General features: G+C 38.8%; 1 protein-coding gene across 2 annotated transcripts in view; it reads right to left on the bottom strand.

The window, feature by feature from the left end:
- ccdc102a (coiled-coil domain containing 102A) overlaps positions 1–17,173 on the bottom strand; it is a 36,832-nt gene extending 19,659 nt beyond the window's left edge. The window contains exons 1-5 of one of the 2 annotated variants that reach the window (XM_059529795.1): positions 16,468–17,173; positions 13,401–13,618; positions 13,011–13,119; positions 10,531–10,647; positions 8,882–9,091 (exon numbers count right to left, since the gene is read on the bottom strand). In XM_059529795.1, the coding sequence (XP_059385778.1) occupies positions 8,882–9,091; positions 10,531–10,647; positions 13,011–13,119; positions 13,401–13,618; positions 16,468–17,142 (1,329 nt within the window). In that variant the 5' untranslated portion in view covers positions 17,143–17,173. The remainder of the gene's footprint in view (positions 1–8,881; positions 9,092–10,530; positions 10,648–13,010; positions 13,120–13,400; positions 13,619–16,467) is intronic. The other variant, XM_059529803.1, reaches the window with a different exon arrangement.
- Positions 17,174–22,525: the final 5,352 nt, after the last annotated feature.

Here is a 22,525-nt window from a genome sequence, read left to right as displayed (position 1 = left end):
ATGACTGTGCAGCTCATTCACATGTGCGCTCTGGCGCAGATCCGCCTCTCGCGATGCTCAGCTGTGAACGATTTAAAAATGGGTGCGTTCGACTTGAAGCACAACCTCAGACGGTGGCATGATTCGCTCTTTTGTTGTTCTGTTTTCTTTCAGGATCAAAAAAATACAACAAATGAAAGCGTTTATCTGTATTTCCGACTGATTAGAACTATGCATATACATTCATGAATCAGTCAATTTGGTATTTTATTATGAGATATTTTATTCTAATGTGATCAGTGACTCAAGCACTGATGGACCAAAGAGCACGTATTTCGACATTTGCAGTAAAAACGTGAAATATAAATTCTCAGAAAATGCATTTAATACCAATATATTGAAACGTCTGTTTATATACTCCATTAATAAAAGAGTCCAGACATTGGAAAAATATCAGTCCACATGTGTTTTATATTTAATATGAGGGAAATAGACATGCATGCATGGCTTTGGTCAGAACCATGGATAGCGATTGCGGATAGGTCTGTCCTATGCACCGAAACTTTTAACAATGCAACAAAATATTTAAAGTGCATCAAGCTATTAAAATCTATATTATGTTTACGCACAGATAATATAACAGTAGGCTATATTAGTCAATATTTTAATTAGGTTAAGCAGTGATGGGATAATCGTTTTTTTTTTTTTTTTTACGTTTTTAATTTAAGGCCCACCCACAATTGGTCTGGCCCATCCAAAACTGGAATCCTGGAGCCGTGCCTGGGCCACACTGAACTGTGCGTAATGCCCACAGACGTGAAGTGAATCAGACAGATGCTGTCCTGTACTGTCTTAAATTGCTAACTTTGTGGCGAAGCATGTGCAAAACAGATTTAACTAATCATGAAGTCAATCAGGATACATAACACAACCTATAGGCCTACACCCAAAATTGTCTGATGTAGGCTAGACGAAATTGCATTACTCAGTTTTGTGGTAACGTTAGCCATGTTCTTTATGTACCTGCTTTTTGACAGCTTCGGCTGAGGTTGCCCTTGTGTTAATGCCAAAGGCCGTGTAATAACTTCTGTATGACCTGGCAATAAAATTTGAAAAAAGTGTGTCTAATGTGATTGGCTTAACTGATTTGATTTCGGGTATGGGTCGGGTGTCGGTTCTATTTTAAGCGGGTCGGGTGCGGATTTTAATTAGTGCTGCTGTCGGAAAACGGGTCGGATGCGGTTTTAAGCACTGCGGGTACGGGCGGGTGCGGATTTACAAAATCGGACCCGTGCAGCTCTCTGTCCCAGGGGTGTTTCAATTATGGCTGCCAAAGGACTTTTTTGGTAGCTTAGAGACTAAAGATCTTGATTAGTAAAATAAGGTTGTAACTCCAAATCCACTGAATGGGGATCTATGATCTGGAGAGTCCCTATTCCTGTTGAGTCCTCAAGCACTGCTCTAGGGAAATGACATTAGGTTGCTTTACATAAAAAAAGCATCATCTTATGAACACAAACTTCAACAAGTGCAACAGAAATCCAGCACAACCCCCTGACCCTGCCTTAAAGCTATCATTACAGCTGAGGATTAGATCAAGTCTAATAAGACAGCTAAGAGAGAGTGTGGTCTGTGGGCGGGATGCCTCAGTCGATGGGAAAATGGGGGCGATGTAGGAGCTGCTGGAGCAATAATGGTTTCTCTGCCAGTTTGTGCCTTCCTAACACTATTTCTCTTGACAGACTGAGAGGATGATTCACTCACTCCAGCTTCGCAGTGGGCAAAAACAGTGGGCCAGGAGCTATGATAAAATAGTGTCTGTGGCTTTTAGTGGCCCTGACCTGAGAACAGGGAACTGGTCAGGAAAATGGATGTGCCATCTACAAATAGAATTTGCTGTGCCTTTCAAATGAATGGTGCTTTGTGAGCAATCTACACTGCATGAATCTAAATTGGAGTTCACCTTAAGAGTCTCCAGATCGGTGGTTTTAACAAGCAACCTTACAGACATGGTCCAAAATTAACACCTGCTAAATCAAGTAAAAACCAAATGCAAGGTACCCACCACTTGGCTAACGACTTCATTAGGAACTGCCACATAATGCCGCGAGTAACACACTGACCTGTTCTGTTTGTCTCAATTATAATAATAAATTAAATAAAATTTATAAATAAGAAATAAATTAAATATTTAAAATTTTAATAATGAAATAAATCACAAACACATACACACACACACACACACACACACACATATATACACGTTCAAGAAAATGTATAAAATTAATAAATAAATTAAAAATACATTTAAATGATAAGTAGGGCAGCCCTTGACTAAGGATTTTATCCGGTCGACTACTAGTCGTTCATTTAAAGCATTAATCGACTAATCCCACGTTTATTAATAAACCATTTAAATTATTATAATGAGCCTTTAATTGCCTACTGCACATAGCCTAATAAGCACACAAGCATATGCATACAACTTGCCACAGCACATCAGCAAAATTAATGATTATGAAGGTGTCAGGGAAAACCTGTAAGGAGACTGCATTAACATTTATTTATTTATTTGATATTATACTATTGCTTTCTTTGTTTTCGGATTAAGAGATGAAGTCGGCAACACTGACTGTATGTGTGTTTCGTATGATTACATTATTTGTGAATATTTGGTTTGTATTTGAATTGGTTCATTTGAAAGTAGACATTCCACTCTCTATCAATATATTATTAATTTCTGTAAGGCAAAGATATACACAAAGTTTCACACTCAAGATCACAGAGACTGAGAGGGCAGAAAGCACATCATGTTTGCTTTCATTATTTTACAAAAGTCCACAACATTAAATTTAGAGTCTTTACAGATTTGAAAGATGTATTACTCTTATTTTATGACCATAAATGAAAGAGTATTTTAAGAGTAAGTGAGTGCACCAGCGCCTCCATCTGTCCTGCAGAGAGTGTGCTACTGTTCAGCTTACACACTCCACACAGACACTTGAATAGTGCACATATCTCTAGGATAACATTAGATTCAGCGGCCATGTAAAGTTGCTAATACTTACATATTTCAAATGATAAGCCATATTTGAGGTTGATGAATGATAGGCGAGCGTTTGGATGTCCTAATCTAATAAAGTTAGATTAAAAAGGAATCTAAAAGTAATCTGTAAAGTAGTCAAAATACATTACCTAAAATGATTAACTTAAATTACATTACTAACTCCAATTTTCATCATGTAATCTGTAATCAGTAATAGCTTACAATTTGTAAACTATTACCAGCACTGTATATTTATAATACAAAAATACAAATTGTGGTAACTAAGAAATGTTCATGACCAGTAAATGTTCTAGGTTCATTGGTGTTGAAAGATTTCATTTTGGATGCTGCTCACAGAGGATTGTACAAATGTGGAATTTCACCCTATTACTTAAAGTTATGAATTTAGTATACCATTTATGCACAGTTTTTGAAATGGGTTAAACAAAGCTTCATTAAAATGCCACAAGACAGATGCACAGACAAAAACAACCATGATGCTCTGCTGAAGAGCTGAGCTGGAAATGTTGGTCCACTGCTGTAGGGATTCTTGAAGCAATAAATTGAAGCATGCAAGAAAAGCCTCATTCTGACTACACAGCACTCCTCAAAACATCACATGACCTTTAATCCGAACATCAGATTTTAAGTGAGAATATTTTCACCTGATTTAGCCCCTATCCTTCATTCAATCCTGATGTTCCAATTACTTTTTCCTTTGCTTTCCCTCTCTATTTCTCACTCTCCTGTCACCTCTTACATTCAACCTCTATGTCTCACCTTCATTACCTCCATGCAATTTCACAGCGCGGATCCATTGTATTGATTGTATTGTCCAACCCCCCCCCCCCCCCCCCCTCCCTTCACAGTCTCTCTATTGTGAGATCAACACTGCACTCTCTTTTGGCACATTATCCTCATATCTTCATCCTCATCAGTCTCTCACCCTCTTTTTTGCAAAGTGCCTCTGTTTAACCTTCATTTCACCTCCCATACTTTTCTCTCCTATCGGTCCTGAGAGAAGGTTTTTTTTCTGACCGAGAGCTCTCTTGATATAAAAAAAGCCCTGGACCCAGACATCGGAATCGGAGCTGCTCAACCCTTACATATCAATGTCTAGGCATATACATCTTAACTTAAAATGTTCGAATCTAAAAATATGCAAGTCTGGAAGAAGATTTCCCTTGAGCTCAGATCCTCAGCTGATTTGTCAATGAGAAATATAGAGGAAAAAACCCTTGGATCATTCAGTTAATGCATTCGACACATTTTCTACAGCACATTCCACACATACATACGTCCACCTTGTCGTTTGTCCCTTTGGGTTAGACAGTGGGCTGTAGATCAGCATTAATGGCATGTTGTCAGTGCTGGCTAACTGGGACATCAGCCTCAGTGGCTCATAAATAAGCCATAGCAGTAGGTGCTAATGGGTTCATTTAAACTCAGACTTGCGCTAACAGGCCTCCGCTGACTGGCGTGGGATCATGGTACAAATGACTAATGTGTGGACACACGGTCATGGTCCCAACACATAGGAACTCTACAAACACAGTGAACCGACAACAGCATAACATTAATGAGACAAGGAGTCTCAAGTGAAAATTGTCATTATTTTCATAGAAGATATATGTATACAACATTGCACCCCATTAATTTTCATTGAAATCATAAAAAAAAATCCTGTTCCACACAATTCAATTGAACTCTTTGGTGAAAAATGTATTGAAATATAGCTAAACTAAATTTTTCTGTTTAGTTGAGCAGTATCAATTTCTTCCTCAACCAATGGCATAAGTTTGAGGAAAGAAACTTGTTTGGAAAAATGTATTTTCCAAATCCATTTTGTTGTTGCTTGTGGTGAAGAAATGATACACTTCACTTCACCTTTAAGCTCTTGCATTGCATAAAAATTGAATAATCATAAACAATTTAGAGGACAAAGTTAGAGGAATGAGAGTTGGCAATAACTGATGGATGAAAAATAAAAAAGGGGAGAAAAATGTGCGTGAGACACCTCAATCAGTAAAGGGCGACCCCTGTGAGAAAAACACAGCAGGCCCAAATGGAAAACCTCTGGAGAAGCAGCCCAGAACCTGAAAGGCAAGACAATTCATTTCACACTGGCTTACTCCAGATGTAGCACACTAGAGGAGCTGATTTACACACACAAACACACACACACACACACACTGCTGCTTCCAAAACCAGAGAGGGAAAACAGAGCACATGGGCTTACACATTGGCTGTCAATACTGTTTACTGCATTTGCACCAGAAAGTGGGAGCAACAGCAGCAGATGAGCAGCCAATATAGGCTCATTAATCATTGTGATTGGTGAATAAACACCTGTGTGGATGAGCAAGCGGCTGGCCAGATGTTGAAGGAGTTTAAGGAGAGATGTTGGACAGAACGTGAAGAGCACAGCTGTATATGGAGAGAGAACAAAACAGATAACCATACTCATAGATGATGTTTTTACATGAACTTCAGAACCTTTTGATCAAGTATTTTGCTTTTATGATTGAAATAAATTGTAAAAAAAAAAAGTTAATTGTGCCTACATATTTTTTTTATAAATATATATTACTGCACAAAACTTCAATAGATGTAACTAACTTTTTAGCTATTTAATCAGATCAAATAATAATAAAAATAAAAGACTATAAATATAAAAATTTGAATAGCACTATTCACATATGCAATACAGCTCAAATGGCTTCACAGATTAGAATACATTTTTTTTTAACAAAATAAGAGAATAATTAAAATAAAAATATACAAATGCAAATTGTCCCTGTAATTATATATACATACATACTTACATACATATATATACATATATATATATACATATATATACACACATATATATATACACACACATATATATATACACACACATACATATATACACACACATACATATATACACACACATACATATATACACACACATACATATATATATAACTATAATATTAAAAAAAATTCTTTATAACTTCACTACACAATTCCCATACTTCCATTTATTTTCATCCGTGGATATAATAATAATAATCATCATCATCATCATATAATAATAATAACAATAATAAAATTATTTGGATCGCACTTTATTGCATGAATGCAGGTTAAAGAGCTTTACAGATTAGAATATAAAAACACTAACAAATCCAAAAAAATATATAGTGAGCCTATGACTTCATTATTGACTTTATTACTATATTTTACATTTGATAAGATATTATAATATATTATATGGTTTATCAAATACTTGACTAGTAGTGTAAATGATCTGCTGAGAGAGTAATGGAAAAATTACGAAAGGAGACCGGGAGAGATTTAAAAAGAAAAGGAAAAAAAATGGTATTAAACTGACCTTCAGAAAGACAAACTTCTCTTTGATCTGGGAGCAAGAGAGAGACTTTAACTCCAGTTCAAAGCTTGCCTACTCTAGACTCAACAAACCCTTTAGGAATAATAATAATAAAAAAAGTCCAGCCTGTTTTTGCTAACGTTACTCCATCTGGATGGAGGCCTACTCATTTTATTTCTGTTTATTGAAACAAAAGCGTCATCATGTATTAGCCCCACACAAACACGCTTTGAAGTTTGTAAGAGGTCACGTGCCCAAACAAGACCCGGAGTCCCTGATCAAAACACAGAGAGACAACAGCAGAACCAATAGCAGAACTTCCACCTGCACGATTCACCTGGAGCCTTTTTGATGTGTGTGTGTGTGATGTGCCGACTTGCAGCTGCATTTGTGTACGCGGCATTGTCAGTGTCAGACTGAGAGCTATGATTGAGCCTCGGCCAACCCGATGAATCCCTTTTGAATCAACATGTAGCCTTCCAGATGGGCACCAGTCATGATGTTATACCGGGCCATGATCCAGGCCTAAAGCTAGGGATGCTCAATTAAACTTCCAAACTTTAAATTACATTCGTAATCCAAAAAACTAATTTGCATGCCAATAGCCATTGGTAAGTATAAGAAACTCCTTTTTAAAACATACTAAACTTTTGACCTATGGGGTGAAAACGTATTTCTTTATTCCTTCATGCATTAATTTACACTACCACTCAAAAGTCTGGAATCATTTAGATTTTATTTATGTTTTTGAAAGAAGTCACTCGTGCTCACCAAGGCAGCATTTATTTAATCAAATATACAGTGAAAACAGTAATGTTTTGAAATATTCTTACACTTTCAAATAACTGATTTCTATTTTAATATAGATTAAAATACTTTATATTCCTGTAATGCTGTAAAGCTGAATTTTCAACAGTCATTACAGTGTAACGTGATCCTTCAAAAATCCTATTAATACACTGATTTGGTTCCTTAAGAAACATTTATTATCATTATTGTTGAAAACAGCTGTTCTGCTTAATATATCTTTGTGGAAACCATGCTAGATTTTTGTTTTTCAGTATTCTTTGAAGAGAAAGGTCAAAAGAACAGCTTTAATATCTAAAAGTCTTTACTGTCGCTTTTGAGATATACAGTGTATATTGTGTGTACATACATATATACAGGATTTTTTTTTACTTGCATAACTTCACCAGACCTACAAGTCTCAATTTTAAAATTGCCTGACAATTCAAAGTATTCCCATGACATTGTGTCTTGAGCACAAAGACACTACTAATGAATGACCGAGGTTTATCCACGCGATCAAATCAATATTTCATTTCTCATAGAGATGCCAAACATCAGAAAGCCACACACACATGCACAGGAAGTAGCCATTGAGTCCCATTCCCAATCTTCTGCACATGCTGGGTTTAACAGCAAATGTGACAGTATGCATCAATCTACAGGTGGGAGCCGAAGGAAACGTGGTAGAAAGTGCGAAAGCGACCGGAGTGGGATATGATTTCAGTATCAATCACACTTTGTTCTTTTTGTCAGTGATGGTGCATTGTCCTCAGTGCGCCGTGGCCTGTTTCTCCGCTCCTGTCCTCATCAATCCATTTGCTTCAACAGCTCCTGAGCAAGCTCATCAATCTCTCTGTGTTTCTCTCCCAGACTGCAGGTCACCGGCCACTATCAGGACATCACTTGTGTGGGAATGTGCAACAGCATGCGGACACACACTCACACACAAAAATGCAACACCCCTCTCAGATGGCCATATGTTGTGCATTTAACAAATAAGCCAACACATTGTGCCTCACATGCAGGGATTACATGTCCGTTTCCTGGCACAATATCCTTTTTCCCATGTTACTGGTTTCAGTGACATGCTAAGCTCACTCTTACCCTTTTCCTCTCCAGCATACCTTTCACCTCTAAAACAACTCTCTCTGCTCATATTCATCTCTCCCTCTTCTCCGCTCTCTTTAAATCTTTCCTACATTCAAGGCAGGAGTGAGAGAGCAGGTGAGCGAGTGATTTACAGCGTCTATTTTGAGGGAGCTTTGGATCACTTCATAAATCTCTGGCTGCACTAATGGCCGCTCATAAGGGCTCTGGCCATAAGTGTCTAGATTTCCTGACACACTAGTTTAATAGAGCCTCAATAGCATCTTACCAACACACACACAGAACAACTTTCTCAGCACAGCCAATATACAAAAGATCAAAAATCGAAACTGTGTTTGCTCAAATCCACGGTCATGCACCACAGGATCTGATGGATATGGCCTCTTTACCTCAGTGACACTGCCTGGATTTATTGTACGAAGAGGCTCAGATGTTTTGCAAACTGCTACCACACTTCATCCATCTCTCCAAAGCTGTACAGCAGAATCTGAGCTGATGCTGAGATGTTGAGAAATGCTTACTGATAGGTTTGTGATTATTTGTCTGAGGTTAGTGTGCAGACGGCGCTGTCCGTTTCTCACCTTGTTCCTCTCAAACAGCTCACATTGGATGGTCTTGAGGTCGGTGTCCAGGGCGCTGGCGGCCTGCCTGCGTTTGCGTGCCAGCTGCTCCTCCAGGTCTTCCATCTGGGTGCGCAGCTTTTTGTTTTCCCTCTCCAGAGCCAGCTTTTCCGTCTCCAGACGCTCCCGACGACCCCACTCTGCTGCGTTCTCCACCTGCAGACGTTCCATCTGCACACACACACACAAATTCACTAACATAGTGAGGAAAGAGGAGAGAGACATAACACTTTACAAAACAAAATGTTAACGTGGACAATAATGAAGTAATTTTTAATGTAAAGGCTTACTCCTAAAATGAACTTTTTTTGCACAAAAGTTCAGCATAATTAACTAAACTAAATATTCATCACTTCGTAACCCTTTACACTGAATGTAATGTTTACAATGGTCTAATACTTTTTTCATGGAGCACAGATGATTGGATTGGATTTATTTATCCATGTCTATACACTACAGTTTGTGGTCAGTAACTGTTTTTATGCTGAAAGAAGTTCCCTATGCTCACTAAGGCTGCATTTATTTGATTAAAAATACAGTAAAAACAGTAACATTGTTAATTTTTTTACATTAATACTGTTAATACTTTTTCCATGCACAACACTTCTATTTTTTTTAATTTTGTTAAATTAAGTACACACATATATAAAATTACACTTTGAAATCCACACAAAAACTAAATGTTTTATGATGTAGGTTTAGGTACCCAAACCAGCTTATTGAGCTGCTTTGGAACAATTTGTATTGAAAGCAGCAAATAATTCAAATTCAAATAATTTTGACGGAATTTACTGCAGTGTTCACAAGAAAACAGTTTTATTGTTGCACTTGATCTTACAAAAACATACTAAAATGTCTGAAAACTCCTAATGCAAATACTGTGTGCAAAACTTGAAATACATAAAATATGAAGAGACAGCACATCCCTTGCGTTTCAGGAAGGACTAATGCTGCATTAGGACACAAGACACCTATTATCCCAGAATGATGTTGCAAACTAAGTGAAAGGCTCTCCATGTTTTCCCAGTTCTGACCTGCTGCTAAAAGCAGTTTAATGGGAAACCATCTCTTTCAGATTCACCTTAAGTGCTGGCTGACTTTCCTGGCATACCCCAAACTCTCTCCAGACCAACTAGTTATTAATATTTCTATAATGTCATTTGGCTTCTGATATGAGGCAGTGCCTGTGAAACGCCTCGATTCCTGAGGGCAGAGATGAAGGGAGGTCACTGTGGGGTTTTGGAGTTTAGGGGATAAAAAGGATCTGAGCCGAGACACAGGAATGGCGGTGCTCTTTAAGGAGCCCATCAAAGTGCATAATGTCACTCTCTCTTGCCAGGTTCATCTCAGCAACACCCCACTGCTAACACTGCCTGCTGGGAATGTGTTAGAGCAGTGTTCTGTCATTACGCCAGCTTGACTAACAGAGGGACGCGGGGCCTGGTGTCCTGCTAGTCAAATCGCAGGAAGACAGCGGATGGGTGTTTAAAGCCCTAAGGGTGTTTAGCTTTGATGTAGATTACAGAGTGTCCTGGGGTGATACCGAACCGGCTAGCCCATGCAAAATAGTGCTGTAGGAATAGGAAACAGAAAATGTACATGCGTTTCACCTCTGTACGGAGCTCTGCCAGTTTTTTGTCCATGCTGGTACGAGCCCCCAACTCGTCCTCCAGATCTTCAGACATGCGGCCCAGCTCATCCTGATGCACCTCTTTCAAGAAGTTCAGCTGCGTCAGAGATCGTAAAGACAGAGAGAGTCAGCATTTTATCTCGGAACTTCTGATCTTGAGTAAAACTTTCTTTCCTTTGCTTTGTTAGAGATAATCTATTGTATTCAAATAAACTACTCGGACTGACTACGCAACACTCTGAAGATGCCATTGGCATTAAAAAACAGATTGTTTTTAAACTCATTTCACAGTTGATGAAACTCTGTGAAACTGCGCTCATTTAACACGACTTTAACACAACTTTCTGAGGCAATATGGTCTAGCACATTTGCCATTAAGGGAAAGGGGCACTACGGTAAAAGTCTGATCTCTCGACAGAGTCTCACACTCTGCGTGCTGTGACTCAAACGCAGTGATTAACATTCGCTGCAGGTCGTGAGCTCACACAACTGGGCTGAGGACAGGCAGCTCATCTATTAAACAAGTGAGTGTGGCACACACTCTCTTCCTGCTCATCATTTCATGGTATTCATGCACATCCTTAAGGGTTGAGGTTATTAAAAAGAGAAGCACATCTCTTCCTACTCATCATCTCTCTACTATATGGCTAAGACGAGGTCTAGGTGTACGATGGTGGGTCAATCCCTTATTCTCTCTGAGGAAGGCTTGTATTAAGAGAAAAGTTTCCCTGGGCCCAATCAGTGCAGCTGTCTTTCATAAAATTGCCTGACTGAAAGAAATCCTGAGAAGCAAAATCTAATCATTCATGAACAATGCCATACTGCCTCCATCATGGGAAACAACTGCCCCCTGGTGGTGCTCTATCAGAGATGCATCCGTTACAACACCCTATATTTATTTAGTATGGATATATCTGAGTGAATTAATGTTCTTAATGATCTTAAAAATATTTGTGGTTAAATACTCGAATTTTGATTCACAATAGCCAAAATAAAAAAAACACATCATTATATAAATATAACTTTGTTTTTATGTATCTTGTTAGTAGGAAATTTTGAAAGCCTTGACAGAATTCATGCTTCTATACAATTAAACAAAATATAGATACAACAGGTACACCATCATTGAGAGAAAAAAAACTAAGTTTGTCAGAATGATTTCTTAAAAGAAATTAATAATTTTTATTTATAAATGAATGCTGTCCATTTAAACTTTATATCAGAAATATGAATATAAAGAAATATGAAGAAAGAAAAAGAATATTAAGAAAGAAAAAGAATATTTTTTGAGCATTTCTTGAGTACTGCTTAAAAGGGAATGATATTATAAAGTTAGAAGAAAGAGTGCAGAACAACTAACAACGAAAAAAAAAAAAAGAGTCCAGGGACAAAAAAAAAGAAAAAATACAAAACCGTTGTAGACTTTTAAAGATTTTGGTTAATGCATAATTTAGTTTTTATTCATAGTTTTGATGATTATTACTTAGATTTTCCACATTTTAGAAAAGTAGCAAAAAAAGGGTAGGTGTGTCAAACTTTCTGCCTGGGATTATGTCTCTGAAGCACATATGACTGTATTTGGAGGATACTGTAAGGCAAGAATATGATATCTGGAAGTGAAGGTGAAGTACTGGGTTTTGATGAACAGTCCACCAGAGCACTCACCATGCATTCTTCCTACTGATTAAAGCTCGGACTTTAAATTGCCCAGAGGAAATTGGAAAAAAGGCCAAGGATTTCATGCTCTTTTAACATGGAAGTGCTGGAGATCAGTTCCTCATGAGAATATCATGTGTTATTGTTCCTGGCTTCAGCAATTGATCTGTTATTTGTAAATCAAACACGACCTACAAATAACAAATACAGCGTTGAAGCCAGAATACTAATGTTGGCAATTAAGACTCAGCAATTGTTGTCTTGACTTGATGCCCAAAAGTGCAAACAAATTGCTTAAAATACCATAATTCAATAAACGAAGCCAGTAAGTTAAATGTTCCACAGCTGCTACAAAGCAATTTGGCTTTGAGTTTAATTTACTGCAGGTTCCTGAAGAAAAACCTTTTTTCCAACCTTTTAACAATATTCAATATATCTCAATATTTATAACTTTATATATTTATGACTGCACTGAAATGAAGCGAAAGGGTGATTTTTTTGCAATCAGAGGAATTATAATTCCCATCTATCAGTCATTGTTACTCACAATATTTAATGCATATTATAAATCTAGTTAAAACTAATCAAGGCATGTTTTCCACACCATTTGTCACTAAATGAACACAAGGTTATAATGTTGCTTGATTTTACATCACCAGCAATATCACTGCAAATATATGAGGAATATTCTCTTCCTAACAGGCACACTACTGTAAGACTAAAATAAAAATGGGGGTAATGTTGCTCTGATTTGAGAGGATTCTTCATTACTGTATTGTATCTTATCAGAATAAGCTTCCTCACCTGTTTTAGGGCCTCTTGTTTGCTCTTGTTCAGTTCCTCATATTTGAGTTTCCATTGGCTCAGCTCCACCTCCAGCTTCTCGATGTTCTTAATGAGCGCATGCTTATCCCTGACAGAGACACATGACGTTTCACATGCACAACATAAATCATCATCATCGAGTCCAAACTGACTGTTCTCAGAAGGTCTAGTCTACAGAGATGCCTCCAGTGGGTGATTTCTACAGTCAACAAAGATGTATCCTTCCCTGTATATCGGAGGTGGTGAAGGATACATCTATGTTGACCCTGCCATTTTTATGAGAAGCTCAAAAAGGCCTTTGAATTCATTTGTTGAGTTACGTTCTGTTTCATGCAGGTATTGTTTTCCACCTGGACAATGATCGCTTACTCGCGTTCTTTCAGCAGGACTTTCTGGGACTCATCCAGGCGTAGCTGGAGAGCGTTGAGCTTGCCAGAGTCCTCCTCCAGGGCAGCCAGATCCTCCCACAGCAGTCTGCTCCGGTCCTGCCGACTGAGAACTGAGCGCAAGCTACTGGCACTGCGAATGTCCCAAGAGTCTGGAGCATCTGACTTCGCCCTGAGAAGAGCCTCCAATAACTCCAACTCCTGACACAAAGAAAGAAAGAAGTTAAATAATTCTAAACACTAGTGGTTCTAAACTGGAGGACCATAGCAAGTCTGTTCAAACATGGTTCCAAGGAGACAAAGTTATTATTTAAAAAAATAATAATAATAATAGACGCTTTTTTTTTTACTTTGCTAAATAAACTAACTGTAAATACAATGAGTTTCTCTTCTTAATATGTAACTGACAAAAAAAATCAAAAAACCAATATATATTGACATCAAATTTTGAATCACTTCAAATCTTATGTTGTGGGGGTGGAGGAGTAGCATAAATTAATTTGCTATTTGACAGCAGCTGGTCAAAAGATGGCAATAAAGAGAGGTTGTGTGACATGCCTTCATCTTTGATGACCATAAACAAAATTACATAAAGAAAACTAAACCCAGACTGTGTTTTTTTTTTTTTTTTTTTTTTACAAACAATGAGAGTCTAATATTTTAATATAGAATTACATAAAGATTAAAAAAAAAACTTTTTTAGTTTTGTATGATAAACAGTTATTATATTGTGTTGACTTGCCAGTCGACGTCCGAATGTACAACCTAGGTTTTGAAGCAAAACCAGCTGAGAAGTGCTGCCATAGTCAATGTTCCAAGACAAAAAAACAAATGAATAACATAAACAACAAAAAAAAACTCAGACTTTCATGTTTTCCTTTTCCCTTATTAAACCAAACCACACAAGGGGCATTTTCTCTGTCATCCACATAACAAATATCATATTGCACCTTTCCCTTATTTCCTGTGTGCATGAATGAAATTCACAAGCTCTTCGGAGGAGTAATAAAAACCGGCTTTACAGTTCAATGCACCATCCTTCCTCTTTCCTTCTTACACACAGTAGGGATTACATATCAAAGACATGGGCCTCAGGAGACAGACATGACACACTAAACATGCTGCGATCCCAGAACGGCCACAGTTGAGTAAAGGAGATAAAAGCGCAATGAGCTCTCCCAGGCACCAGGGGGAACCAAACGCACACTAATACAGATCGAGTTCTACATGTGGAAGCACTCAGCATGGCTTTGTGTGGAAACAGATCAGGAAATGGGATGTTATCAAATCAATCCAGTGAGATTCCGACTACGCTAACTATTATTTATTTACTTAGCTAATTTTGAATGAGGAAACCTGATACTACATTAAAAAGGTGGATATTTCTGTGCTGAATAATAAAAATGCTCTCATCAGGTAATTGTCACCATTCACAGGAGTCAGAGTCTTTAGCTATCTAGGATACCCCCCATTTGATATCCGTGCAGAAATATCATGCTTGTGACTCTGAAGGTCAAGTTTGACACTGACATTAATTCTACCTTGCCTCTCTCTGCTGGTGCGCTGTCTTCACATCTATTTGCCAACCAAAAAAAAACTAGTGCTAATGCGCACAGCAGACTAAACCACATTAGTGTGAGGGGTAATTCTCTTGAAAGATTAGTTTAAAATGCATTAAGGAAATAACAGACATGCTCAAGCGAGTCTAGGAATGAAAAAGGGGTTTCTGGGTAGTGGGAGCTGCTGCGGTACCCCTGGCTGTGGCCCCATGGGTAAAACACATTGGGGGTTGTGCTTGGAGAGGGGTGGTTCTAATAATAGGACGAAAAAATGAAACCAGCACACAAGCAAAAAGCACGGAATCAGGTAATGAAATCACAGGAAGATGCACTGAGCCAGGTCTGTGGCTGACCTATTTACAACCGTCTACCTGTGTCCAGAGTGAACAGCCTCAGTTACTCTGTGGGTTTGTTGTGTGGTTTGAGTGTCTAGCTTTTAATTTTTGTTAAAATAAAAAATCATTTATAATTTTAAAATTGCATCATTCTAATTAGATGTGACATATTATATTAGAAAGCATTTTCTCACAAGAACTTTTAGTGCACACCCAGGTTCATTTGATGTCAGACTTCGGTTTATTTAGATGATATGAATGCCTTTTTCTGAATACGGGTGCCCATCCACAAAAAGGTGACCTGAGGTACCGGAGAACTTTAGTACAGTTCGCTGCTGCTATGTTCACAATCATACTCAACTGCAGAAGTGAAACGCAAAGTATGATTTCATGAAATGTTATTTATGTGTGCATTTATTTACAGGTGTGAGTCTCTAAATGCATGATTCACATAGCCTACTTACAGTAGTGCCTCAAAGACTTTCTATATGGACGAGTAGACAAAGTCGAGCTGTATTCTATTTGTCTATCACCTAAGACCACTAAACCATGACAAAGTCCATTCAACTGAAAAGTCTAATCACATTTGAAATGACAATTCCAGTTGAAGTGCGAGTTAATCTGCCAAATCTGGGAAGGAAGCTGAGCTTTTGAGCAGCATATGACACACAGCTCATATCCGCACCTCTGAAAGTTTCCAAAACCACACAGGAATACCCTTAACACGACATGCGTGTTCAGCCATTAAACTCTGGTTTGCACCAGGCATTCAAACCAAGTGTGCACCCTAACTTTGTTGTCAACAATAAAAACAAAACACTATCTGAGGCACCAGAATCACAACCATTTGGAACATTTGATGCTAAAAAAAGGAGATGTTAGGAGCTGTGGCTCCTTACGTCAAAATGTAAGAGATAGGTCACAGTCTAGTTAGGGCACAATTTTATGCTCAGATTGCTTGGTTTTGCTTAGTGCACAAATCTTTATGTACAAGTGAATTACTGAAATTGCTTTTTCGACTGAGTCCCTTGCCACTCTGAGAAACCCTGCTGAGCCTTGCGTTCTTTTTTGCACCATGTAGCTGTTTTTGAGTGTCCGTTTGGGGTGAGGTGAAATACCAAGAAACCCTCCAATTAATATGCAGTTTAACACTCACCTTCTGCTTGTCTGGTTTGTCAGTGTCTACATCTCTCACAGGTTCCTGCTCTGGAGAGCCTGGGCCATCTCTCATGTTCTCCTCATCCTGGTTGTCCTGCTTGATGTCTGGTTCCCGTGGCTGGTTGGAGTGTGTGGAGGCAGTTGAGGAGTTGGATGCTGGTGCAGTGGAAGTATTCGCTGGGGAGTTCTGTTCAGCTCGGACTCTTTGGGCCTCTAGGCGCAGTTGTTCGTTTTCGGCCACCAGCTCTTGACGCTCTCGCCGTGCCCCCGTCAGCTCTTTGGTAAGGGCGTCCAGACGTTGTCTCAGCTGCCTGACCTCATCCCGTGCCCTGTTGCGTTCGGCCCGCACTTTACTCCACTTCTCCCTCCAGTTAGCCGTGCAGTCTGACCACCAGCGCATCGTCTTCTCCATCTGAGCCGCCCGCGCCCGAGCCTCCTCCAGCTCACGCAGACGCAGCTCCTCGCGGCTCTCCCAGTCCCCGCCGCCATCGCAGCCCAGCCCTGGAGACATCAGCAGAGGAGGACTGGAACTAGGCGTTCCCCCTGACGGGCTGGGTGTGTAGGTCAGGCTGTCCGGGGAACGCACCCGATCCGGGCCCAGGCCCAGGCCGCACAACAAGCCCGCCCCAGACTTGGCGGCCTCTGTCATGTGGGGACTGGGTGTGTGGTTCATCACTGAGCCAATGATGAGTCCAGGAAAAGAGAAGAGATAGTGATCAGGAAGCCAAGATCCACATCAACATGTCGGTTTTCTGTGAAGCAAGAAAAAGAGGGGCAAACATGAGAAAAAGAACTCTGTCAACATGTCAGTGCAACATGGCCTATAACATTGACATTGTTGAACAATCCAAACCACACCATGACAAACCAGAGCAGTTTTGATTTACAAGTGCTCTCTCTTTCTCACACTCCCACACACAGGCTGTATTTACTTAAAAGACTGCAGGGTGACAAAGGAGGAGGTTCCAAGGTCAAAAGGCTTCAGTCAGAGCATCCAACATCTCTCATCGGCTGCGAGGAGAGAGTTACAGCCCTACAGCTTATGGGAGTAGGACTTTGTGTTTGTATATGTAAAAAGTGTGAGGCTGTTTTTCACAGTGTGCTGGCTTTGGTGAACAATGATTAGATGTATTATATATATATTTTTAAACAGCCCTCTATGTGACCGAGCATGTTGTCTGTCTGAGCCAAAAAATGTCTCTAGGAAAACATCATGTGACAGACAAAATTTGCTTTACAATTTAGGTACATGTATTACTACATGCAGACATGACCAATAATAATTTATCTTAAGTCAATTCCAGAATTAAAGAAACATTTTGGGAAAATCTGAAAACTTCTGGAACTGAATTTTGGAAAGTAAAAATTATGGAATTCTTTAAATGACAAAATGATATGTGAAATGCATACATATACAAACGTTAAATGGCAGCCCCCAAAATTGCAAAATCTCTGAATTTTTCATCTACATCTTCGTAGTTCCAAACCATTGCATGTTTATTTTAGTATGAAAGAATTTTGTCATTAATGGTACTGATGCAATTCCTGGGAGTTATTTTTTCTCTCTAGGTAAATAGTCCCTTCTTTTATTGTGCCAAAGTAACACATTTTACCGTCTTTACATCTTCATGACAGAATTTTGGATAAAACTTTGCTAATATTTTTTTTACCTAAAAGTAAACATTTATTTTGGTGCAGAGTCTACCTCCATAGATTTCCCTTATGGGAGCACTACAGTAAACTGTGGCACTAAGCACACACACATACGCCACTATTCAAACCCCGAGGAGGTTTACGGGTGGGGCCTGTGGCTTTGGCAACAGCCGACTTGAGCATTAGAACATAGTGGGGCAAGAGGCATAGGCTCCTCATAAAACACTGCTCATACAAAAGCCCCCTTTTTATTAGCTCATCTGAAAAAAAATTGTCGAGACTATTAGGTTTGCTGCAAGCAGGGCGGGTGCAAAAGGGTTTTGGTGGCAAACAACAGCAACTGCTGCCACTGTGAGTCGACAGGACAACAAATCAGCCCAGACTACATGGTTTAGTCCATTTGTCTCTTTTGTGAGCTACAGCAGATATGTTGTAGGCAGAGCAGCGTCATGCCAATGAGCTCTTGCAAGGATGTGAAACAGGATAAAAAATAAAAAGTGCTAGTGAGAAAACAGGAGAAGGAGGCAGAAAATTTTAATTAGCTCCAGAGGCTTTCACATGAGATCCTGATTAACCTTAATGATGCAATCTGAGCAGCATCTCCAGGAGAAACATGAGCAGCATGGAGAAACAAGTGGATGAAGAGACAGAGGTGAGGAAAGACTAAGAGTGGAGAAAATGTGTAGCTGGAACCACTGCAATACTGTGACAGCCAGAAGAAAGAGCAGTCGATTTCAAAAGAAGAGCAAAAATTGCTGAAAAGTAACAGATTTGTTTGAATGTGAGGCTTGCCTTTTGTCTTAAACAAAAAAAAAGTAAACGTATTTCATCTTTGGGAGGATTTCATGAATACACTCAAGCACTTGGTTCAATTGAGAAACACTTGCCTAAGATATGAACAGATCATATTTAAAACAAAACTACAAAGCCAGAGGCTAATTATGAACTGCATCAGAGGATTGAATGGTTTCCATCCTGCCACATCTATTTTCCCCAAATACTGCTCCTATAGGCTAGTGTATACCCTCAACAGGAAATCCTTAAGTCACAAATTTGCTGTCATCAGTTTGATTCACCATTGAATGAAGCTGACTCACCCATTTCAGGTCATATTTCACTGCCAAAGAAACATCTGGAAGCTCACAATACCCTTTACCAGAACAGAACGAGGCTGACAGGCATAATGGAGTGCATACAAAGGCTAGTTCAGCTTAAGCACGAAGAAATCGATTCGAATCTTTGCCAAGACAAAATACTTTAAACAGAGGGAAAAAGACAGAAACTGCAAGACAAAAGCGGATCTTTGAGAGAAAATAGCAAATGTTACCTGAAAGCATGAAAAAATAGGAATAAGCCAAAGAAAACTGCTCAATTATGCTTGGGATTTCAAATTATGTTAAAACAATGTGCAATTGTTCTTCAGCAAAAAATTGAATTTTTTTAGGTTGATAAAATGAGAGATCTGCAAGATCATGGGCCTGTTTAAAAGTTGCAAGCACATAATGGCAATTCAAAAGTGTGCATGTCTTTTCAGTATTTATTAAATGAAAAATAAATAAATAAATAAATTCTGAGAAAAACTGTACCACACATTTTACCTGGTACGAGTGATTTGGAAACTCCACTGTCTAGGTAATGAACTAAATAACTTAATAAAAAAAAACACACATACTTTCACGTTTATGATCTTCCTATAGGTTCCAAGGAAGTATCACATGCCTGGATGGCAATATGCACAGAGTATGTAAATTACAAGCAGATGAGGTTATGTGTGATAAAACCACCGTTATTAAGCTTCATGCAAGGTCTTTTTGGAAAAGACAGCTGAAATATTATGCATATTATACTATTGTGCATATTATACTATCTTTGATTTATAACATGAACCAGGCTCTGGTATACGTGTGGCTTAATAAATCTGAAATCTTGCACACGTAAACAAAAATCACAGTTTGTGTGTACGCATACTTCAAGGATGAAATCTATGCAAAGTTTTAAACACGAGGCCCCAGAACTGTCATTGCCATCACATCACAGGAAAGTTACAAGAACATTTCAAACAACTGAGACCACACACCACAGAGCAACATCTCATCTCACCAAACTCAGCAAGCAATGAATTACAAATCTAGAGAGCTCTTCAGTGCAAGATATAAATAACCCCCCTGTGTAAAACACTATCCATTTGTGTTTTTTTCCCAGTGCCTCTGCAGGCGATGGAGGAACTGAGATGCGGTGTCACTCACAGGAGCCAATGAAAGTGAAAACTGATCTGATGGCTTCAGCCCATTTTACTACAGAGGCCCTACTGTCACCTTCTGACACAAAGCCAGGAGTTAAATTCTTTTGTTTGCTGGTTCATCAGCTATGCTTGGCAAAGTATAGCTTCAAGAGAAATCGTCCATTAGGGAAAAAAAAATGTTAAGAGTAAGTGAAACTCAGCAAGGAGTGTGTAATGTTTCACAGATCTTAAAATACTGAAAAATGTGAAAAGACAAGATTTCAGTGATGTGAGAGTGAAAGCACACCTTGGCTATAACCTGTGATCCTTGTGGTTTTCAGAAGATTTTGCCCCTAAAGGAAGAGGAAGTTTGTCTTCTTGTAGTGCATGTGGTCTCACACCGCAGACTGTGAAAGTGACAACAATCATTTTGCATTCCACATTAGAGCAGATGATCTCGATAAAAGATTTTCCGCTGTCTCAGTTGAAAGCCTTTCTGCCAAGTGTAAATAAGCAAATCTTAAAAACTGCTTATCTTTACAGCCAAGTACACTTGTGGAAAAGTTACAGGCAGCCAAACTGTTCTGATATTGTAAACAGACGGTAAGCACATACCATATGCCATATAGACAGCAGAAAACACGTGGAAAAGACAGGATTAAAAGATACTTTTGATATAAACTATCCTATGAGGGACTGTGCCAAACTGATTCTTGAGGGCATTTGAATTATGAATGTTATGTTAATATATCTGTCAAAACTAGTCTTAGTATGCTTTAAATATCCTGGTTTAATAAAAGAACCTAACTTGAGACCAGACAGTCAGCCAGCCGGGGCTGCCGTTTACTTGAATCACCAAACCACTGGACACGGCCCATACCGCAAGCATAATACTTGCTAAAAAAAGAAAAGAGACATCAACTGCAACATCATTCTCGGTGTACTGCAAGTCTCATTTGAACAGTTAGCGAAACAGAAGGTTTACAGAGAAATGAGAGAAAGTGTAAACAGGTTCAGCTTTCCATTCTCAAGCTTGTCATTACCTCACAAGTGGTACTGCTGATTACATCTGAATGATTCACACACCAGAAACGGGTAGACAAGCCGAAAATGTCACACACTAAAAACTACAATTACAGCCCCTCCAGGCACGTTTGCTGTCGAGACTGATTAAGAATCTCAGAAGGGCATCTGCTTAACCTATGCAAGAAGCAGCACTAGAATACGAGTGACTGACTAGGTCTGCATGTCACACATTAATCAAAACCATTAAAATGTCATAAAATATATGTTTATACTGCTAATAAAATGGCATTATCCAGTATAATGGGATTTCCATCTATGTTTAATAATTTCTACACAAAATCTTGAAATGAACATTCAAATGCACATATGGTGTGATTCTTTGAAAATAAATCACAGTCAATGTTTGACATGTGAACATGTGTTTTGTAGCAACACTAAATACACACACTATCTGCATGAAATCTGCAGGTCATGCATAATACTGGGGTCAGCTGTGGCTAATACGTTTTGTCTGAGAAATAGGTAACATATGGTGTCTCCGTATTTTAAGTCTCGAACGGAAAATTATTTGGACACCTTTATGGTGAAGCAAATTTCCCTCAAGTACAGATAGCATCTTTGGGGGTATCAACAGATGAGCATTGAGCTTTTTCTTGTTTTGGGGATTTTCCTGCTGATAGCAATATGCTGAAATTCCTATAATATGTATGCAATTTTTTTTTTTTAAATGCCATCACAACATTCTAATCTACAATGCAAAATGGACAATTAAATACATTCTGAACAATAAAAAAGAAATTCTATTATACACCCACATGCAACAATACTAATAAAAGCAGCATTGGCGTTCATAAGAAAAACTGGAATGAGAGGGACAGTTGTCAATTCACTGCCATCAGGAAAAAGTTCATTAAGGGGTCAGCCAAGCCAGTCACACACTTACTGTACACAGGCCTCTTGTGAAAATAATCACTAGTAAGTTGATCAAAGCCACTATCCCAAGAGGAATTTAATGGATCAGGGTGTTAGAAGGTCCTGCATACAGAGGAGCATGTAATAGAGGGAAGGATGAAGTTAAAGCAGCCAGAGAGAGTGAGAGAGAGAGAGAAAGCAAGAACTGGTGATATGTCACAGGGAAGTGCTCGTTTGAGTGTGT

The sequence above is a fragment of the Carassius carassius genome, chromosome 3, assembly GCF_963082965.1.
Source record: "Carassius carassius chromosome 3, fCarCar2.1, whole genome shotgun sequence".
NCBI lineage: Eukaryota > Metazoa > Chordata > Actinopteri > Cypriniformes > Cyprinidae > Carassius > Carassius carassius.
Note: the sequence above shows the minus strand (reverse complement) of the source record. Positions and strands in the feature narration are given on the sequence as shown.